Raw genomic sequence first — 17,044 nt, forward strand, 5'->3', positions numbered from 1 at the left:
ACCCCCCAAATATTCATTTTTAATACGTATATTGTTTGAAGTTAGATACTGACAACATTGTGTCTGTGGGATATTTAATTTAACTTCTCATGTTTTCTCCCTAGATGTACAACGCTGACTCATCAAAAATGTGCGGCTGCCATTCGACAAACCAGTTTTAGCAGGGACAGCAGCATTCTTATAGCTGTTTGTGATGATGCCAGTATTTGGCGTTGGGACCGACTTCGATAAAATCCTTTTTCCTAAAAAAAATTAGTGCGTTTTCTGTGTACAATAGAATTAATGTATCTCGCTAGTAAGGGCACATAGAACATTTAGAGTTGTCTTTCAGCATTCAATCAGGCTGAGCTGAATGTAGTGATGTTTACATTGTTTACACTCTTTGTACTGTCTCCTGCTCAGACTCTACTGCTTTTAATAAAAATTTATTTTTATAAAGCCACGTGTTATTTTAGTTTGTGATGAAAACAAATGTTGAAGGTAATAAAATTATACTTTTCTTTTTGTAATCATCATTTTTGTAATTCGCTGAACTGGAGAAAGCTATATAATGTGATAAGTAATTATGTTCAAAATTTTACAGCACTGTGACAGTGTTTCAATAACCTATTTTTACAGTTAAAAAATACTGCCATCCAATTTACAACTTGGCCACTAAGTAATCTTAGTGGAAGTACTATCATTAGAGCAAGGGAGGATAGGACATAGAAACTTAAATGGAATGAGTTGAAAAATGAAAGAAAACCCAAAAAATAGAGAAAGAAAAATGGAAATGGGGAGTATGTTCATACAGTGAGTTCCTGTCCCCTTTTCTAGAAGGGTATTGGTTAAGAGAAATAAGTAGATTGCAGAGTCATGTAGGGTTGAGAGTAGTTGGTTATTTTGTTCCAAACATAGGATGTTTAGCTTATACTAATGGACAGGAAGCAGTAGCAAAAATGAAATCGAGATCTAAAAGACTAGAAAAATCCCAAGAGTTAGGACCCAAGATGACGTGGAGGGGTTAATCTGAAGCAGAGGGAATTAAGTAAACCTGGGTGATCATCAAGATAAGGGAGGTAAAATGAGGAGGGCCAGGGTAAAATACAAAAGACTGAATTTTGTCAAGTTTTTAGATTCATAAGACTTTTCCTATAAATCTTTCCATGACTATACCATTACTACCTTGTTGGTAAGTGTTTGCTATTATAAATAATATTTTAACAGCCAGTATACAAATCTTTGTGTATCTTTCAGCTTATTTCCTTAGGCACATTTGTCAGAATTAGTTATTAAGTGAAAGGTTTATTTTTATTAAGGTTGTACCAAATTCACTTGCTCCAACAGTGTGTTAGTTCCCATTTCAGTTTGGTTTTTAGTTCCTGTGTATATCTGTAGACAGAGGTCAGCAAACTTTAAACTGCAAGTAGTAAATATTTTAAGCTTTGTGAGCCATACAGTCTGTCACATCAACTCAACTCTACTATAGTGTGAAAGTAGCCACAATATGTAAAGGAATGGGCTCGGCTGTGTTCCAATAAAACTAATAAAAACAAGCCGTGGGCCACAGTCAGCCCCCAAACTATAGTTTGCTAACCCCTGTTGTGATTATTAGCTATTAAAACAACCCTTAAGGGGGCCCTAAGATTACTGAAAATGTAGGTCAAACAGCCTATAAAGATCACCAGATAAGCAATGAAACAAGCTGTCCTGAGACATGAAACAATAATACACTGAAACCACCAAAGACTTCAGAGTTCGGAATTAGAGAATATTTTAAAAGCCTCATTTAAAAATGTGCCCCGTCATTCCTTATTCTCCATTTCAATTACCACCTAATATACTGCATAATTAACTTATTTTGGTTTGTTGTATTTCTCCCACTGAGATGTAGGGTTTAAGATGTACTTTGTTTTTGTTTCACATACAACCCCAGCACCTAGAACAGTGCCTTGCACATAGTAGGTGCTCAATAAATGAAACTTAAAACATGGCAATGAGCGAGCAGTAAGAGACTACCAAGACTGACTAGGATTTGAAAAATAAATAGAACTTATAGAAATGAAAAAATATGATTGTTGAGATAAACTCAGTGGGTAGGTTAGACGAGATTAGAGGCTGATGAGAGATTACTTAACTAGAAGAAATCCTAAGACTTAGAATGTGGCATAGAGAATTGAACAAATGGAGAATACAAGGAGTTAAGAACTATAGAGGATAGGATGAAAAGGTCTAATACATTTAACTGGAGATACAGAAGAAAATGAAATGCAATATTGGGAGAAATCCTTTACTTGCTACTGTGATATCTAAGCACCATGTGGGTATATGTATTACAGAATTAGGAGATCGTTTGTGGTTCCAGCATCTTATCATCACCTTTCCTCCCACTTCCATTGCAATCATAGCCACTAAAATGTCAGTCTCTACCAAGCCCAGAACTTCACCCTGATCTTTTTATCATGTCCTGAAAAAAAGCCTCCACAGTTTACTTTAAGCTGGACAAAGGCCAAATGTGTGCCATCCGTATGGTAGTTTTTTGTGGTGAGGCAAGGTGCTCACCAGGACAGCAGGTTTTTCCAAGGCTGCCCACAGCACAATTTGAAGGACAATAATGTGAGAGTCCCTGGGTGGATTTGTTTCTTCAACAATGGGAGCCAAAGATTGGCATTCTGATCGTGTGGGTCTCCCCAGGGCCTGATGCTTGATCCAGACTCCCTCTTTCAGTCATTCACCACCGGTATTCAGTGCTGTGATAAGTCATGAGTTCTCCATTTATTTCATCATGGGGTCCATTTGCTTTTCTGGATTACAATTGTACTTTGGCTAGTGAGGGCACTTTTGAAAGGGCACACTTAGCTCACCAGGACCTCCAGCCTCCAAGTGGAGATGTCAACACCGTGACGTTGGCCCATGTAGGCCAAACTCAATGCTTACTGCCCCAAAGTCCACAGTCACGATACATGCCAGAGCTGGGTAAAGCACACTGAGGATTCTTGTCTGGATTTCAGAATGAAGTCTCTGGAGCTCCCTGTGCTTCCTGGACCCCACACCCAGCTCTAGGAAAGAAAAGTACAGGAATTCAAGAGGAACAGGAGGCTACTGGTCCTGTTTCTAGACCTGAAGACGGCCAGCTTCATAATTTGCAGGGCCCAGTGCAACGTGAACATGCAAGCCTCTTGTTTAAAAAGCAGGAAAAAGGTGCCATTAACGTCACTGAAATAAAAAGCTTTTTCCTTCTGTGATTTTTCCCCCCAAGGCCACTGGGTGAAGTTTACTGTGAAACCTTGAGGGGTGAGGATGGGGTGGGCAGACCAGGGTGGAGAGAGGAGTACTCGCCAGCTCTAGGAGGCCGAGTCTGGGCCCCCTGAGCTGTCCTTCACGTCGCTGCTCTCAGTGGTCTCGCTGACCTCGCTGGGGTCCTTGCCGTCACCACCACTGTCCTCAGCAGCCAGGCCCTTTTCCGCCCGACAGGCCTCTTCGGAGCTTGGGAGTGAGCTGCCGTTGCTCTCCACCTCGTTCTCCACGGAGCCCCGCAGCGTGTGCCCGCCCCTCTCTTTCAGCTCATCAGCCATCCGGGTGAGATCTCGCTTCATTGCGTATGCGTCTTCCCCATCTGCATAGTATTTGGGCTCCACTGCGCTGATCTGAAAGTTGAGGGTGTTGGAATAGAGGTGCAGGGCGACCCGGTTGCTCTTCCTGACATGCAGGGAGACGTATTTGGCATTGAAGTTCTCGATCATGGCTCGGGAGGCCTGGTCCATCAGCTTCTGAGCCAGGCCGAGGCGCCGGTGGGAACGCTTCACAGCCAGTGAGGTGATGTGTCCGTGGGGAACGTCATCTGGGTCCTCTTCCATTTTGGCCAGGACGTAGCCCACCGTCTTCCCGTCCTCATCCTCCGCGATGTACGAGAGCTGGGGCCAGGAGAGGCCGTGGTAGAAGTAGTATTTCATCTGGTAGTTCTCTGGCAGGCAGAGGAGGTTGCAGTGCTGCGTGTTCATCAGGTCCTCTGGCCTCGCGTTGCGGATATTCATAACGGCTGCGGGACTCCGGGCTCCCCGTGGGTCGTGAACGCGCCGTCAGCAGCTGCCACGCGCTCCAAAGCGACGCCCCCGGGCGGAGGGGCCAGGGCTGGGTCCAGGCTCGCGGAGAGGGGCCTTCTGTGACTTCTTTCTCAACTTGTCGTGGTATTTTCAAATTTGGTTTTTAATGCCATTCTAAGTAAAGAAAAGTTAAAATTTACTATTAGCCTGGATTTTACCATTCATCATATTGTACAATGACGATGTGCAGTGCAAACAAAAGCATTTCCCTCTATGCTGAATTATTGAAATTACTACATAATTGGTATTTTGTAGCTTCTATATTCATGTGTATTTTGTTCTTATCAGTACAGTGGCAATACTGAATAAAGGAACTTTTTATTTCACTTTTTGATACCGCATCTTCTACCAACATTCTCTTCATTTGACTAACTGATGTGTAAGGGCAATCTGAAAGGAAAATCTATGTCATCTTGAGCGTCAATGGTCGGCTAACACAAGGAAGTAACGTAAGCAAGAATAAGTTTCCCTGGCCCTGTCTTTGTTTAAACTAAGTTCTGGTTAAAGCTGAAAGCATGGCCTCTTGGGGCTGTCAGCACCCTTCCCTACTCAGTTCTAGATGTAACACACCTTACACTTGTTTGGAGTCTTACTGAAAATTCCACACGTTATGGGTCCAGTGGAATTCTGTGCTCACGGGGAATCACAAATGCTAATATGTGAATAGAAAGTCAAGGAACAGCAGACATACATGTTGCACACGTCCCTTCTATTCACACACATGCTTGCATTATCTCACTGGACTTGACTTACAAAATACAAAATTGTTAACAATGTCAAGTTGGAAACAGCATTAAACCAAGCATGGAGTCTCTCAGCTCAGTGCCCTGTAGTACTGCACAGGTCACGTACCCTTGCAGCTGACCCTGCCTGGGGCTGACCTGAGGTCCTGTGCCTTCCTTTCCCCAGCTGCTCCATCGGCACTGACATCTCTGTTGATAGGTTCTGATTTCCAAACTGTTTAGTCTTGTTATCAGTCTCTTTCTGGCTCTATCTTGGTTTCTTTGGTTTAAGTAAAATGAATAGAACAGTTCTCTACCTCCCCTTCTCCCCACATTTGCCCCCCCCCAAAAAAAAAATAACAATTTAGTGTTTGTTTCAGCAATGGGAAATAGGGGAGAAGCTGGGATCCATATTGTACACTGTGGGGAGGAGACCTGAATCTGAAATCTATGAGGCACAGTAAGTGGATGGTTGCTGTTGCCGAAAAGACAAGTATAATGAAGTCTCAGAGCATTCGGAAGGAAATAAAATGGGCTAAGAGAAGGCTGGGATGTGGCTTTGGGTGTATCATCCTATAGAACATTGTAAAAATGACTGGATAGAAATTAGGTGATTTTATAATTGTTTTTTTTAAGCCATAGCCTGAGAAGGGCAGAGGTCTAAAGAACTAATGGCCGCCACCTTGTTCAGAAATGCTTAAAGAATTAAAATGCTCATTGGAGGCAAAGGGGAGAGTCATTCTGCTTAACTGCATCTTCAAGCTTGGATGAGGTATCATCTAGGACAGTAATTTTTAAACTTAAAAAAAAATGCAACCCACAGTAAGAAATAAGACTACATATATCCCAATTTCACATACATATACAGAACTGAAACAAAAAAAAATTCCATGAAAGAATACACTTACCCTGTTTGATGTATGCTGTAAATTTTTTATTTTTTTTTGTGTGACTCACTAAATTGATTTCACAACCCAATCATGGATCTCAACCTGCAATTTGAAACACTGATCTAGGGGATATGAGTCTAGATGGCTTTTACAAAAAAACCTGGGAACAGGACTTTCAGAAATACAAGCATATGTAAAAAATGCTGTGTGGTCTCTAACCACAGAACATAGCTGTTAGGTTTGTAACTTCCCCTACTTTCATTTATCACCTGTGTGTTTCCCCTGTTATAATTTGTAGAAAATGACTATCATTTTGGAATTGAACTGGTGAATTTCAAAAACAATCTTAGTATTTTGTGGTTATTTTCTGATGCAGAACAAGACTTCTGATGAATGAAAGCAGACTCATTTCACCTGTCCTTGCTTCATTTACCCCCAGGCTGATGGTGAAGTGTAAAAAGTTGGGTGATTTCTCTTATGCTTTTTTTTTCTTCTTTAAATTTTTTATTAGTTTCAGGTGCACAAGACAAAGTAATATTTAAACGCTTATCATTTATATCCCTCACACTGTGTGAACCCCTCTCCCCCCATCCACTATCCCTCTGACATTGCACAGAGCCATTACATTTCCACTGTCTCTATTCCTAATGCTGTACTCCGCTTCTTGTAAGTACATACATACATACATATATATATCCATACACATATATACATAGATATATATATATGTAAAATTATAGTTGGCATTCATTATTGTTCAGCTTCAGGTGTACAGTGCAGTGATCAGGCATCTACATCATCCCTGAGGTGGTCTCCCAAATGGGACATGTGTCCATCAGATACCCTACACAATCTTTACAACATTATTGATTACGTTCCCCAAATTAATTTTCAAAACCCCGTGGCCATCTTGTGGTTACTGACTATTTTCTAATCCCCTCACCTTCCCCCTTATCCTCACCCCCCCCCCGCCCATCTAGAAACCCTCAGTTTTTCCTCTATGTCTCCAAAACTGATTTCTGTTATGTTTTGTGTAATGAATGAGGGAGTGTGTATTTGTGTTTAATTCTAGAACTGTTTGATTGTAAGTTGTCAGAAAATCAGTTTGTGAGAAATGTATAGTACTGAATTGGTGATTATTTGATTTTTTAATTTGATGCAAAGTTACTTTTTAAACTAAAATTTTGTATAAAAAAAGGATTTGCTTTATCTCTCTGAAAGATTGATTTGGAGTCAAGGCTTAATAATCCCAGTTCTGGTTAGCAACCTATGTAAGCATTCTGCATTGTTTTCTTCAAATTCTTGAGTAAAACTGGCTGCGACAGTATTTGTAACTCTCAGAAGTCAAAACCCTTTGTGAAGGGCCTTCCAAAATAATTTCTTACTGTTGCCTTAAAAAGTGAGCTAGTAGACAGGAGAGAATCATTTATTTATACATTTCATTGGCCAGGTGTGCAAAGCATTGCATTACTTAGGCACCTGGATAAACCTGTGACATGGCGATGGTTTCCAAATGTTGGTCTATAGAAAAGTGAGTGCACCAGAATTATTTAGGGAGCATAAGGCGGATAGATATCTGAGTCCCAACCTGAGAGATTTGAAATTCAGTCTTTTTTTTTTAAAGTTTTCCCTGATGATTCTGATGGACAGATTAAGTTTATTTTAGCCCAAGCAGCACAACTTTCCACAGTCATTTCAAACTTTCACACTCTGGCTAACCAGTGCCTCCCAAACTCATGTTCAAGGCTACTGGTGGGAGTGGTGGATAATTGTTAATACTTCTGCTGTCGAATCATCTGTGTGTCTGGGATTTAGCATTGTGTCCCAGGGCCTAGATCTGGGCCAGATTCCGCTTCCTGCCAGGGCTCCTCTCTGTGGCTTTCCTCTCTAGTCTTCTGGCCCATACCCCACACCAGGACATCCACGAGAGACAACTGCAAATAGACTGGGACTTGACGTCTATTCAAGGCCCCACGTAGCCTGGAGTCTCTCTCTTCTTCCTGTCTAGGGTCCCTCACTGGCTGAAGCCCCTGTCTCTTTCCTCTGGTAGAGCAAAGAGACCAGCTCCTGCCAAGCTGCCTCCCTGGCAGAGGCTTTCCAGGTAGTCAGGCTGCTTTCTGTAAGCACCGTATAGGGGCTCAGTTAAATGTTTGTCCTCTGAAAAGAGTTTCCACCTTTCTGAGTTACTGCCTCTCTCCCACTTTCCTTCTTAATATCTCTGGTCGAACCTGCTCATTTAACATCCCACTGAAATGCATGCATGCACTATTGTGGTTTATTTTCCTATGCTATAAAAATCAGTGCCAGACTAATAGCTCTTGAAACATAGAGCCTGTCCTTATTTTTTGAATTCCAGTGTTTAATACACTGGTTCATACCGTAGTAGGCATTCAACGAAATGTTGAAAGAACTAAAAATAAACTAAGAAATCTTTGCTTAAGTGAATTTCTGATGAGTTTCAGGTAGTATGGACTCCGCACGTGTGTGTATAGAGATATGAACACATCTAGGCCTATGCCCTTCTGTAGAGCTGTCCTGGGAAAACAAGGAAGATTTTCACCTTATTGGTCTTGATATTTTTAGCTCCTAGCACCCATAGAGTCTAGCCTCTTATACGTTCTTTAGCAGTGTTATGGGGACAGAGCCAGGAGTGCAGTTTCCAGGCTCTCAGCCTCACATGGAAAGGTGCTGGCTCAGATAGTAAATGGCCATCAACTGTGACTGGATGGCCATCAGCTGTGGCTAGTTGGCCGTCAGCTGTAACCCGTGAGCCACTGGCCACTAATGTAACTGCCGTGGCTACGCTAGCAGAAAGAATGGGGGCCAGCAAGAGCAGATTGCAGAGAGGCGGATGCCGCCAGTGAGAATATAGTGGTATGACTCCCCTGTCTATGGCTCCGTGGGTGTTCCTTTTTGGCCTCACCATGTCCTGAGTTCTTATGTGGGGAGTGGGAGCAGAGACCCCGCCTGTCACCCCGCACGACAAATGGCGCAGCGAGCAGGGAGGGTCCCCTGCACAACAACATCTTTCAAGAGTCATCTCAGATATGGTCACACTTAAGTTTCAGGCGTTTCTATCACCCAACTTATAATTACGTTAAGTATGTTTTTACTAGGACACTTCCAAAAAAACCCAGCAGAGATGCACTGCCTAAGTGCCTTAATCTGTGAGAAATGGGTAAATTCAAATGCCAAATTTTTTAGGCGAGTACTTACAATGCAGCATCAGCCTCCCCTGGGAACTTGTCTAGGGCTGCCAGACTTGGCAAATAAAATGTAAGACATCAAATTAAATCTGAATGTCAGATAATAAATTATGCAGTATTTGGGACATACTTATAATTAAAAATGATTCACTAATTATTTGAAATTCAAATTTAAGACATGGATCATTACGTATTTTATTTGACAACCCTAACGTCTTAGAAATTAAAATTCTTGGTCCCTAGTCTAGACTTACTGAATCAGAAAGTCAGGTGAGGCCCAGCCATCAGTATTTTGACATGCTCTACAGGTGATTCTGATGAACCTTAATGTATGACAACCACTGCCTTAGGCAGCCCCTTATTTTCCTAAAAGCAAGGCTTAGCCAAACCTGGCCAGCTGTCTATTCTTGTTAATACGTTTTTTTGGAACACAGTCATAAACATTCTTTCACTTATTCTTTTACGTATCTACTTATTAAGTTTCCTGTCCTCTTGGAGCTTATATTCTAGTTGTGGGTTGTGTTAATTATATCTTCAGCTACAAGTAACAATAAAGCCAGCTAAAACTGCCTTAAACAATAAAGGAATATGGATATCATCTTCCATAACCAGAAGTACAGAGGTAGAGTAGGCTCCACAGTTGTGGTTGGTTCCACAGTTCTTGGTGTTACAAGGGCATGACGGGATAGAGACCTTATGGCCCAGAAAGCCTAAAATATTTACTATGTGGCCTTCTACAGAAAACCTTTGTCTGACCTTGACCTAAAGAGAACTTCCTCTAATGATGGAAGCATGTTCTCAGCCCTCTCTAACAGGTGCTGGAAGCTGGGACAGGATAGACACTGAGGTTCTGAAAATGAAAAATTCCCTTCTGCTGAGCTCCCCATAGGCACTGCTGTCGTCTTTGGCTCCAAGTGGGGAAAATGGAGGGGAAAGCAGCCAAAAAGAGGCTCATGAGCTGATAAAGGACAGTTCCTGGAGCCCAGAACACCTGGTTGTGTGCGCCCATAGCCGGAGAGTTGGTAAAATTCTGTGACATAGAACATGTATTTAACAAATGTGTAGAGATCTACCGTATGCAGGGTACTGGGAGCAAAGATAGAGTCCTATTCTTAAAAGGCTCATAGTTGAGAGTAGTCAGGCTCCCTAATTAGATCTTTAGACTGTCCAGTCAAGTGTCAACTGCATATGTACTTAATAAATATTAATATATTTCATTCAGCAAGTAACTATTAAATGCTTACCAGGGGGCAGATGCTGGGCTAGACTGGAAATATAATGGTAAACAAAACAGACATGTTCCCTGCTCTCCTGGAGCTTATATTCTAGTGAGAGTTGTATTAATTATATATAACATCAGCTGTAAGTAACAACAGCCAATTAAAATTGGCTTAAACAATTGACAAATATATTATCTTGCATAACCATAAGTACAGAGGTAAGACATGTTTCAGGGCTGGTTGGTTCAACAGCACATTAAAAAGACTCAAGTTAAAATATACACATGGCCAAGAGACATATTAAAACCACAATGAGATATTACTTCACACCTGTCAGGATGGCCATCATCAATAAATCAAGAAACAACAAGTGTTGGTGAGGATGTGGACAAAAGGGAACCCTTGTGAGATTGCAAATTGGTGCAGCCACTATAGAAAGCATTTTGGAATTTCCTCAAAAAATTAAAAATAGAACTACCTTATGACCCAGCAATTCCACTTCTGGGTATTTACCCAAAGAAATCTAAAACATTAATTCGAGAAGATATAAGCACCCTATGTTCATTGCAGCATTGTCAAGATATGGAAGCAACCAAAGTGCCCATCAATAGATGACTGGGTAAAGAAATTCATATATACTCATATATATAAAGGAGTATTACTTGGCCCTAAAAAAAGAATGACATCTCACCGTTTGGGACAACATGGATGGACCTAGAAGGTATTATGCTAAGTGAAATAAGTCAGACAGAGAAAGACAAATACCATATGATTTCACTTATAAGTGGAATCTAAAGAACAAAATAAATAAACAAAACAGAAACAGACTCACAGAAACAGAGAAAAAACTGATGGTTTCCAGAGTGGAGGGTGGTTGTGGAGCTGGGTGAAAAAGGTGAAGGGATGAAGAAATACAAATTAGTAATTACACAATAGTCATGGGGATGCAAAGTATAGTATAGAGAATATAGTCAATAATGTTGTAACAACTATGTACAGTGCCAGGTGTGTACTAGGCTAATTGGGGGGATCACCTCATAAATTATATAAATGTCTAACCAGTATGCGGTACATCTGAAACTAGTATATTTCTAAAAAAAAAAAAAAAAAAAAGAAAAGAAAGACTCAAGTTGTTTCCATCTCTTTGTTCTGCCTTCCTGGTTGCGCTGGCTTTTATCTCAGGTTGTTCTCTGAAGTTTCAAGATGGTTGCTAAAACTCCAGGTGTCACTTTCAGCTACGTCAATGTACAGAGAGAGAAAGTGATCATCTCTTTGTGTAACTTTCTTAATACCAAGAAACCTTTCCTAGAATCCCCCAGTAGATTTTTCTCTCAGGTTTCATTGACCAGAATTGGGTTATGGGGCCAATCCTATACCAATCACAGCAAAGGGAATGGAGATTTGTTGATTAGATTAAGCAGGGGCTTCCTCTGGGGCTCCTGAGTCTCATGGAGAAGGGATGGATTTCTGAATAAAATTGGGATTCTGTTAACAAGAAGTGGGGAAGTGGATATTAAATAGATAACTACCCGTATTTCTTATAGGGAAGGAAAATAATGTAATCACAGGTTGTGAGGGAACTACATAAAAGTTAGCTTTTGCTGTATAATAAAACATCTCCAATTTATTTAGCTCATTTTGCAGTAAGTTTTGAAATTGGTAAGTGTTAATCCTAGTTTTTTTTTTTCTTTCCCAAGGTTGTTCTGGCTTTTCTTGGTGTCTTGCAATTCCTTATAAATTTTAATATCAAGCTGTCAATTTCTGTAACAAAGGCAGCTGGGATTCTGATCACGATTGCATTGAATCTATAGACCAATTTAGGGAATATTGCCATCTTTCCAGTATCAAGTCTGCTGACCCATGAACACGGGATGTTTTCCATTTATTTAGATCTTTAACTTCTTATGTTTTGTAGTTTTCATAGTATAAGTTTTACACTTTTTTTGTTGAATTTATTCCTAAGTATTTTATTCTTCTTGCTACTCTTGTAAATGGAATTGTCTTCTTAATTTCATTTTTGGATTGCTCATTGCAAGTGTTTAGCAATACAACTGAATTTTGTATATTGATCTTGTATCCTGCAACCTCAGCAAACTTGTTTATTAGTTCTAATATTTTTCTAGTGGGCACATTAGGATTTTCTATATACAAGATCATGTCACAAATAGATTGTTTTACTTCTTAATTGCCAATCTGGATGCCTTTTATTTCTTTTTCTTGCCTAACTGCTTTGGCTGGAATCTCCAGTTTATGTAAAATAGACGTGGCTAGAGCAGACATCTTTGTTTTGTTCCTGATGTTATGAGGAAAGCACTCAGTCTTTCAACATTAAGTATGTTAGCTGTGGGATTTTTGTAGATGCTCTTTATCAGGTTGAGAAAGTTCCATTCTATTTTTAGTTTGTTGAATGTTTTTTAATCATGAAAGGGTATCAGATTTTTAAATGATCCTTAAAAAGTGACCCTCCCCTGTGGATGAATTAGTAAAGGATATCTCTCTCTACATGGATGATACAGAAAATGGAATATCCTACCCTTTAAGTGGATGTTTTAGAAAAAGCCACCCCCACTTTAGGTTGTCACAGTCCCACATTGGTGTGTTTGGCTTGGTGAGCCAACTTCTCCTCTCTCACCTGGGCACCCTTATTGAGGACCTAATTTGTACATGATGGTCTTGTCCCATAATCACTTTTCTCACTATCTGGTTTACTGGTGCCTGGGAACACTCCTATTCAATTCTCCCCACCCCCCCGCACCCCTTTCTCCCCTGAGATTTCATGCCAATGGGTGAGGTGTGGGTGAGGGACAGATATGAAATCTCACATAGATTTTAAGCCCCTGGGATGAACCCCACTTGGTTGTGAGGAAAATTTTTTTAATGCATTGTTGCATTTGATTTGCTAGAATTTTTTCTTTATGATTTTTGCATCTGTATTCATCAGAGATATTGGTCTGTAATTTTCTTTTTCTGTGTTATCCTTACAGATTTTGGTATCAGGGTAATGTTGGTCTCATAAAATGAGTTAGGGAGTATTGTCGCTTCTTCAATTTTTTGGAAGAGTTTGAGTAGGACAGGTATTACATCCTCCAATTTACATTTTCATCAGCCATGTATGAGGGTTCCATTTTCTCCACAACCTCTCCAATGCTTATTATTTGTCTTGTTGATAATAGCCATTCTAACAGGTGTGAGGTGGTATCTAATTGTGGTTCTGATTTGCATTTCTCTAATAGCTATTGAAGTTGAGCATCTTTTCATATATATATATATATATATATATAATGGACTATTATTCAGCCATAAGAAACGATGAAATACTGCTATTTCTAACAACATGGATCGATTTTGAGAGCTTCATGCTAAGTGAAATTAGACAGACAGAAAAAGTCAAGAAGCACATGATTTCACCCAAAAGTGGAATATAAAACTGAAAGCAAGTAACAAACAAGATAAACAAGCAAAAACTCACAGACACAGACAACAGTTTAGTAGTTACAGAGGGTAAAGGGTGAGAGTGGAAGGTAAAGAGGGTAAAGGGGGTCAAATATATGGTGATGGAGGGAGATTTGATTTTGGGTGGTGAGCATACAATGCAATATATAGATGATGGATTACTGAATTATACACTTCAAATCTGTATAATTTCATTGACCAATGTCACCCCAATAAATTTAATTTTAAAAACCCTAAAAAAAAGAAAGAGAAGGAATGACTAATTATCAGATAGATCACGGAAATCTTCCTGAAGAAAATATTCAAGGAGCCGGCGCAGTGGCTCAGGTAGTTGGAGCGCAGTGCTCCTAACGCTGAGGTCGCAGGTTGATTCCCACATGGGCCAGTGAGCTGCACCCTTTACAGCTAAGACTGAACAACGGCTCTCCCTGGAGCTGGATTGCCATGAACAGCCGGAGGTCAGTGTGGGCTACTGCGGGCTGCCACGGGCTACCTTGTACTTCCAGGAGCGCTGGTGGCCAGTATGAGTGGCTGGCAGGTGGCGAGAGCTGCCATGGTCTGCTTGTGAGCAGCTGACCAACGACTGGTGACTGACTGCCTCAGCTGGGGGGAGCGCAAAGCTCATAATATCAGCATGGGCCAGGGAGCTGTGTCCTACACAACTAGACTGACAAACAACGGCTTGAACTGGAGTGGGGTGAGGAGGCAGAAAAAGGGCAAAAAAGAAAAAGAAAAGGAAAATATTCAACTCAGTTGGGACAATGTGTAAGAAATTGCCATGAATATTACAGGCATACAAAACAAGTTACATAAGCAGAGAAAGGTTGAAAAGTATGTGTTGCTTAGAGAGCCAAAAGTATGGTTAGGGTATGTAAAGGAAATAAACCTGTTTTTGCTCCCATATTTCTCCTTTACTTTTATACTGCTACCACATTTACAACATTTCTGACACCCGATGGTTTTTTGTTTCCACACTAAGCAATTCTATGACACCAGCTGAATGTCCTGTAATTTAACTCAATTCTAACACTACCCACCTGGAGATAGGCTAAGAGCTCAGTCCCACAAGACTGCCCCCCACTTCAGATGCCAACTGCAAGTAGTAGGGCCCCAGATTACCCCCAACTTCTGTCCAACATGGCTACAAATAGGAAGTTCCCATGACCTCCTCTGGCTTGAATTAGATTATTGACTATAACAGCTCACAGAATTCAAGGAAACATTTACGTTTACCAGTTTATTAAAGGATATGCTAAAATATATAGATGAACGACCAGATGAAGGGGTACATAGGGTGAGGTCTGGGAGGGTCCCAAGTGCAGGAGCTTCTGTACGCTCAGAGCTGGGGTACGTCACCTTTCTGGTTCATGAATGTCTTCAACCTGGAAGCTCTCCAAATCCCACACTATTGGGATTTTATAGTCTTCCTCATGCAGGCATGATCAATTAACTCCATTTCCAGCCTCTCTCCCCTCTCTGGAAAATGGGGGAAGGGACTGAAGCTCAATCTTCTAATCAAGGATTGGTCTTTTGGTGACCAGACCCCATCTAGGAGCTATCTAGGAGCCACCCAGAGTAGACTCAGAACAAAAGATGCTCCTAGTACTCTTATCACTTAGGAATTTACAAGGGTTTCAGGGACCCTGTGTCAGGAACACGGACAGAGACTTATATATCTATTTCTTATTATTTCACAGGGTACCAGGTCGGATGAATACATGGAAAATTAGTCAGGAAAGGTATAATGCTAAAGGTACTAAACTAACATTTTATTGAGCTATATTCTGGCTACTATTTCATACTTTACATGTAAGAACCTTCATAACAACCTTGTGATGTAGAAACTGTTATCCCATTTTACAGGTGGGGAAAAGGAGGCATGGAAACATTAATTTAACTTGCCTAAGATTATATAGCTAATAAATGAGACATGGGCTCTGAAGCCAGGCAGTTTGCCTCTCATGAAATGGTCTTATCATGAATGGCCTTTTTATTCTGAAAGTTCTGGGACACTTTAGGTCGAAAGTTGGAGATATTGGTAAAAAGAGCCTCTTCTATCTCTTCATCTTTGGGTTGGCTGTTTCAAAGGAGTATCTGAGATAAGATAGGTGGTGCAAGTTTATGGAGCCAGAGGTGAGGCCAGAGGACTGTTCCAAACACTCTTATCTTCTACATATAACCTGAGGCTGGGAGGACAGACATGCTGATGGCTGGTTTACTAAACTCTGATATTTCAGGTTGGGCAGAGACCCTCCTGGAGGAGATATCCTATCTTCCTACAGAAAAGGAAAGGGAATTGAAGCTCTGAAAAGTACAATAACTATTGGTGGCAATTGGTGCTTAATTCCAATTGTTTTGGCTATTGTTTTTAATTTCCTATGACCCTTTTCTGAAAATGACAATAGAAAAAAAATAAGACATTTTACAATAAAGTCCCAATTAATTAAGCACTGCCAGGCTCTATTCTAAGTATTTTGTATATACAGAGGATGCCCCCCCACCTCCAAAAATGTATACACATTTTAAGAAAGCAAAAAACTATTAAAATCGTAATACTTAATATATACCGATAACAAAAGATAAATACAGGTCACATTTGACTTCTGCAATTATAAGAGGTGTTCAAAATGGTTACCATCAGCATCCAGACACTTCTGATTACGGCGAACTACTGCTTGAGCAACGTTGACCAAAATGTCCACTTCTATACATTTTTTTGGCACCTTCAGTATAGTCGTTTAGTCCTCACAGCAACGCTAGGAGAAAGGCACAATAGTATTATTTTACAAATGGGGACATTATAGCACAAATATACAACTTGCTTACAGTATTACAGGAAATACCATGTTTTCCCAAAAATAAGACCTAGCTGGACAATCAGCTCTAATGCTTCTTTTGGAGCAAAAACTAACATAAGACCCGGTCTTACTTTACTGTAAGACCAGGTATAATATATAATATAATATAATATAATATAATATAATATAATATAATATAATATAATATAATAATACCAGCTCTTATATAATGTAAGACCAGGTTTTATATTAATTTTTCCTCCAAAAGACACATTAGAGCTGATAGTGTGGCTAGGTCTTATTTTTGGGGAAACAGAATGAGTGATGGAGCTACGTGAAGCTGGAAAGAACTACAATACAAAACAGCTGGCTAAAAATTAGTAATTCTGAGCTACTGTGTAGCAGAAAGAACCCTTAATTTGGATCAGAACTTGGATTCAGGCTCCAACCCCTAGTGCTGTGTAAAGATTTGGGATTGGTCACTCTGGGCAATTTCCTCTACTACAAAATGGAGATAGTAATACCTACCTTACAGTGCTTTTGTAAGGATCTAGTGAAGTGATGATTGTTAAAGCGCACTAGGAGCAACATCTCCCAGCACTGGATTCAGAATAGGGATTCCTATTATTAACCCCAACAAGTCCTCCCGGAAACTCGCGCAGGGCCCTCTGGG

At 40.4% G+C, this 17,044-nt stretch overlaps 2 protein-coding genes across 3 annotated transcripts in view; one reads left to right on the plus strand and one right to left on the minus strand.

Annotated features, from left to right (window-relative positions):
* The window catches only part of EED (embryonic ectoderm development), a 29,409-nt gene extending 28,900 nt beyond the window's left edge, over positions 1-509 (plus strand). For both annotated transcript variants that reach the window (XM_081064957.1, XM_081064956.1), the window contains one exon: positions 105-509. In XM_081064957.1, the coding sequence (XP_080921083.1) occupies positions 105-231 (127 nt within the window). In that variant the 3' untranslated portion in view covers positions 232-509. The remainder of the gene's footprint in view (positions 1-104) is intronic.
* On the minus strand, positions 506-17,029 carry LOC308504422 (N-alpha-acetyltransferase 10-like). Its single transcript, XM_081064960.1, has 3 exons — positions 16,900-17,029; positions 16,209-16,329; positions 506-4,196 (listed from the first exon to the last, which is right to left on the minus strand). The coding sequence occupies exon 3, from the start codon at positions 4,011-4,013 to the stop codon at positions 3,324-3,326; it is 690 nt and encodes a 229-aa protein (XP_080921086.1). The 5' UTR covers positions 4,014-4,196; positions 16,209-16,329; positions 16,900-17,029; the 3' UTR covers positions 506-3,323.
* Between the last annotated feature and the right edge of the window lie 15 nt (positions 17,030-17,044).

The sequence above is a fragment of the Rhinolophus hipposideros genome (genome assembly GCF_964194185.1).
Source record: "Rhinolophus hipposideros genome assembly, chromosome: 10".
Lineage (NCBI taxonomy): Eukaryota > Metazoa > Chordata > Mammalia > Chiroptera > Rhinolophidae > Rhinolophus > Rhinolophus hipposideros.

Excerpts from the sequence above, each read along its gene's own strand:
- LOC308504422 (XM_081064960.1), bottom strand. The coding sequence starts at position 4,013 with ATGAATATCCGCAACGCGAGGCCAGAGGACCTGATGAACACGCAGCAC.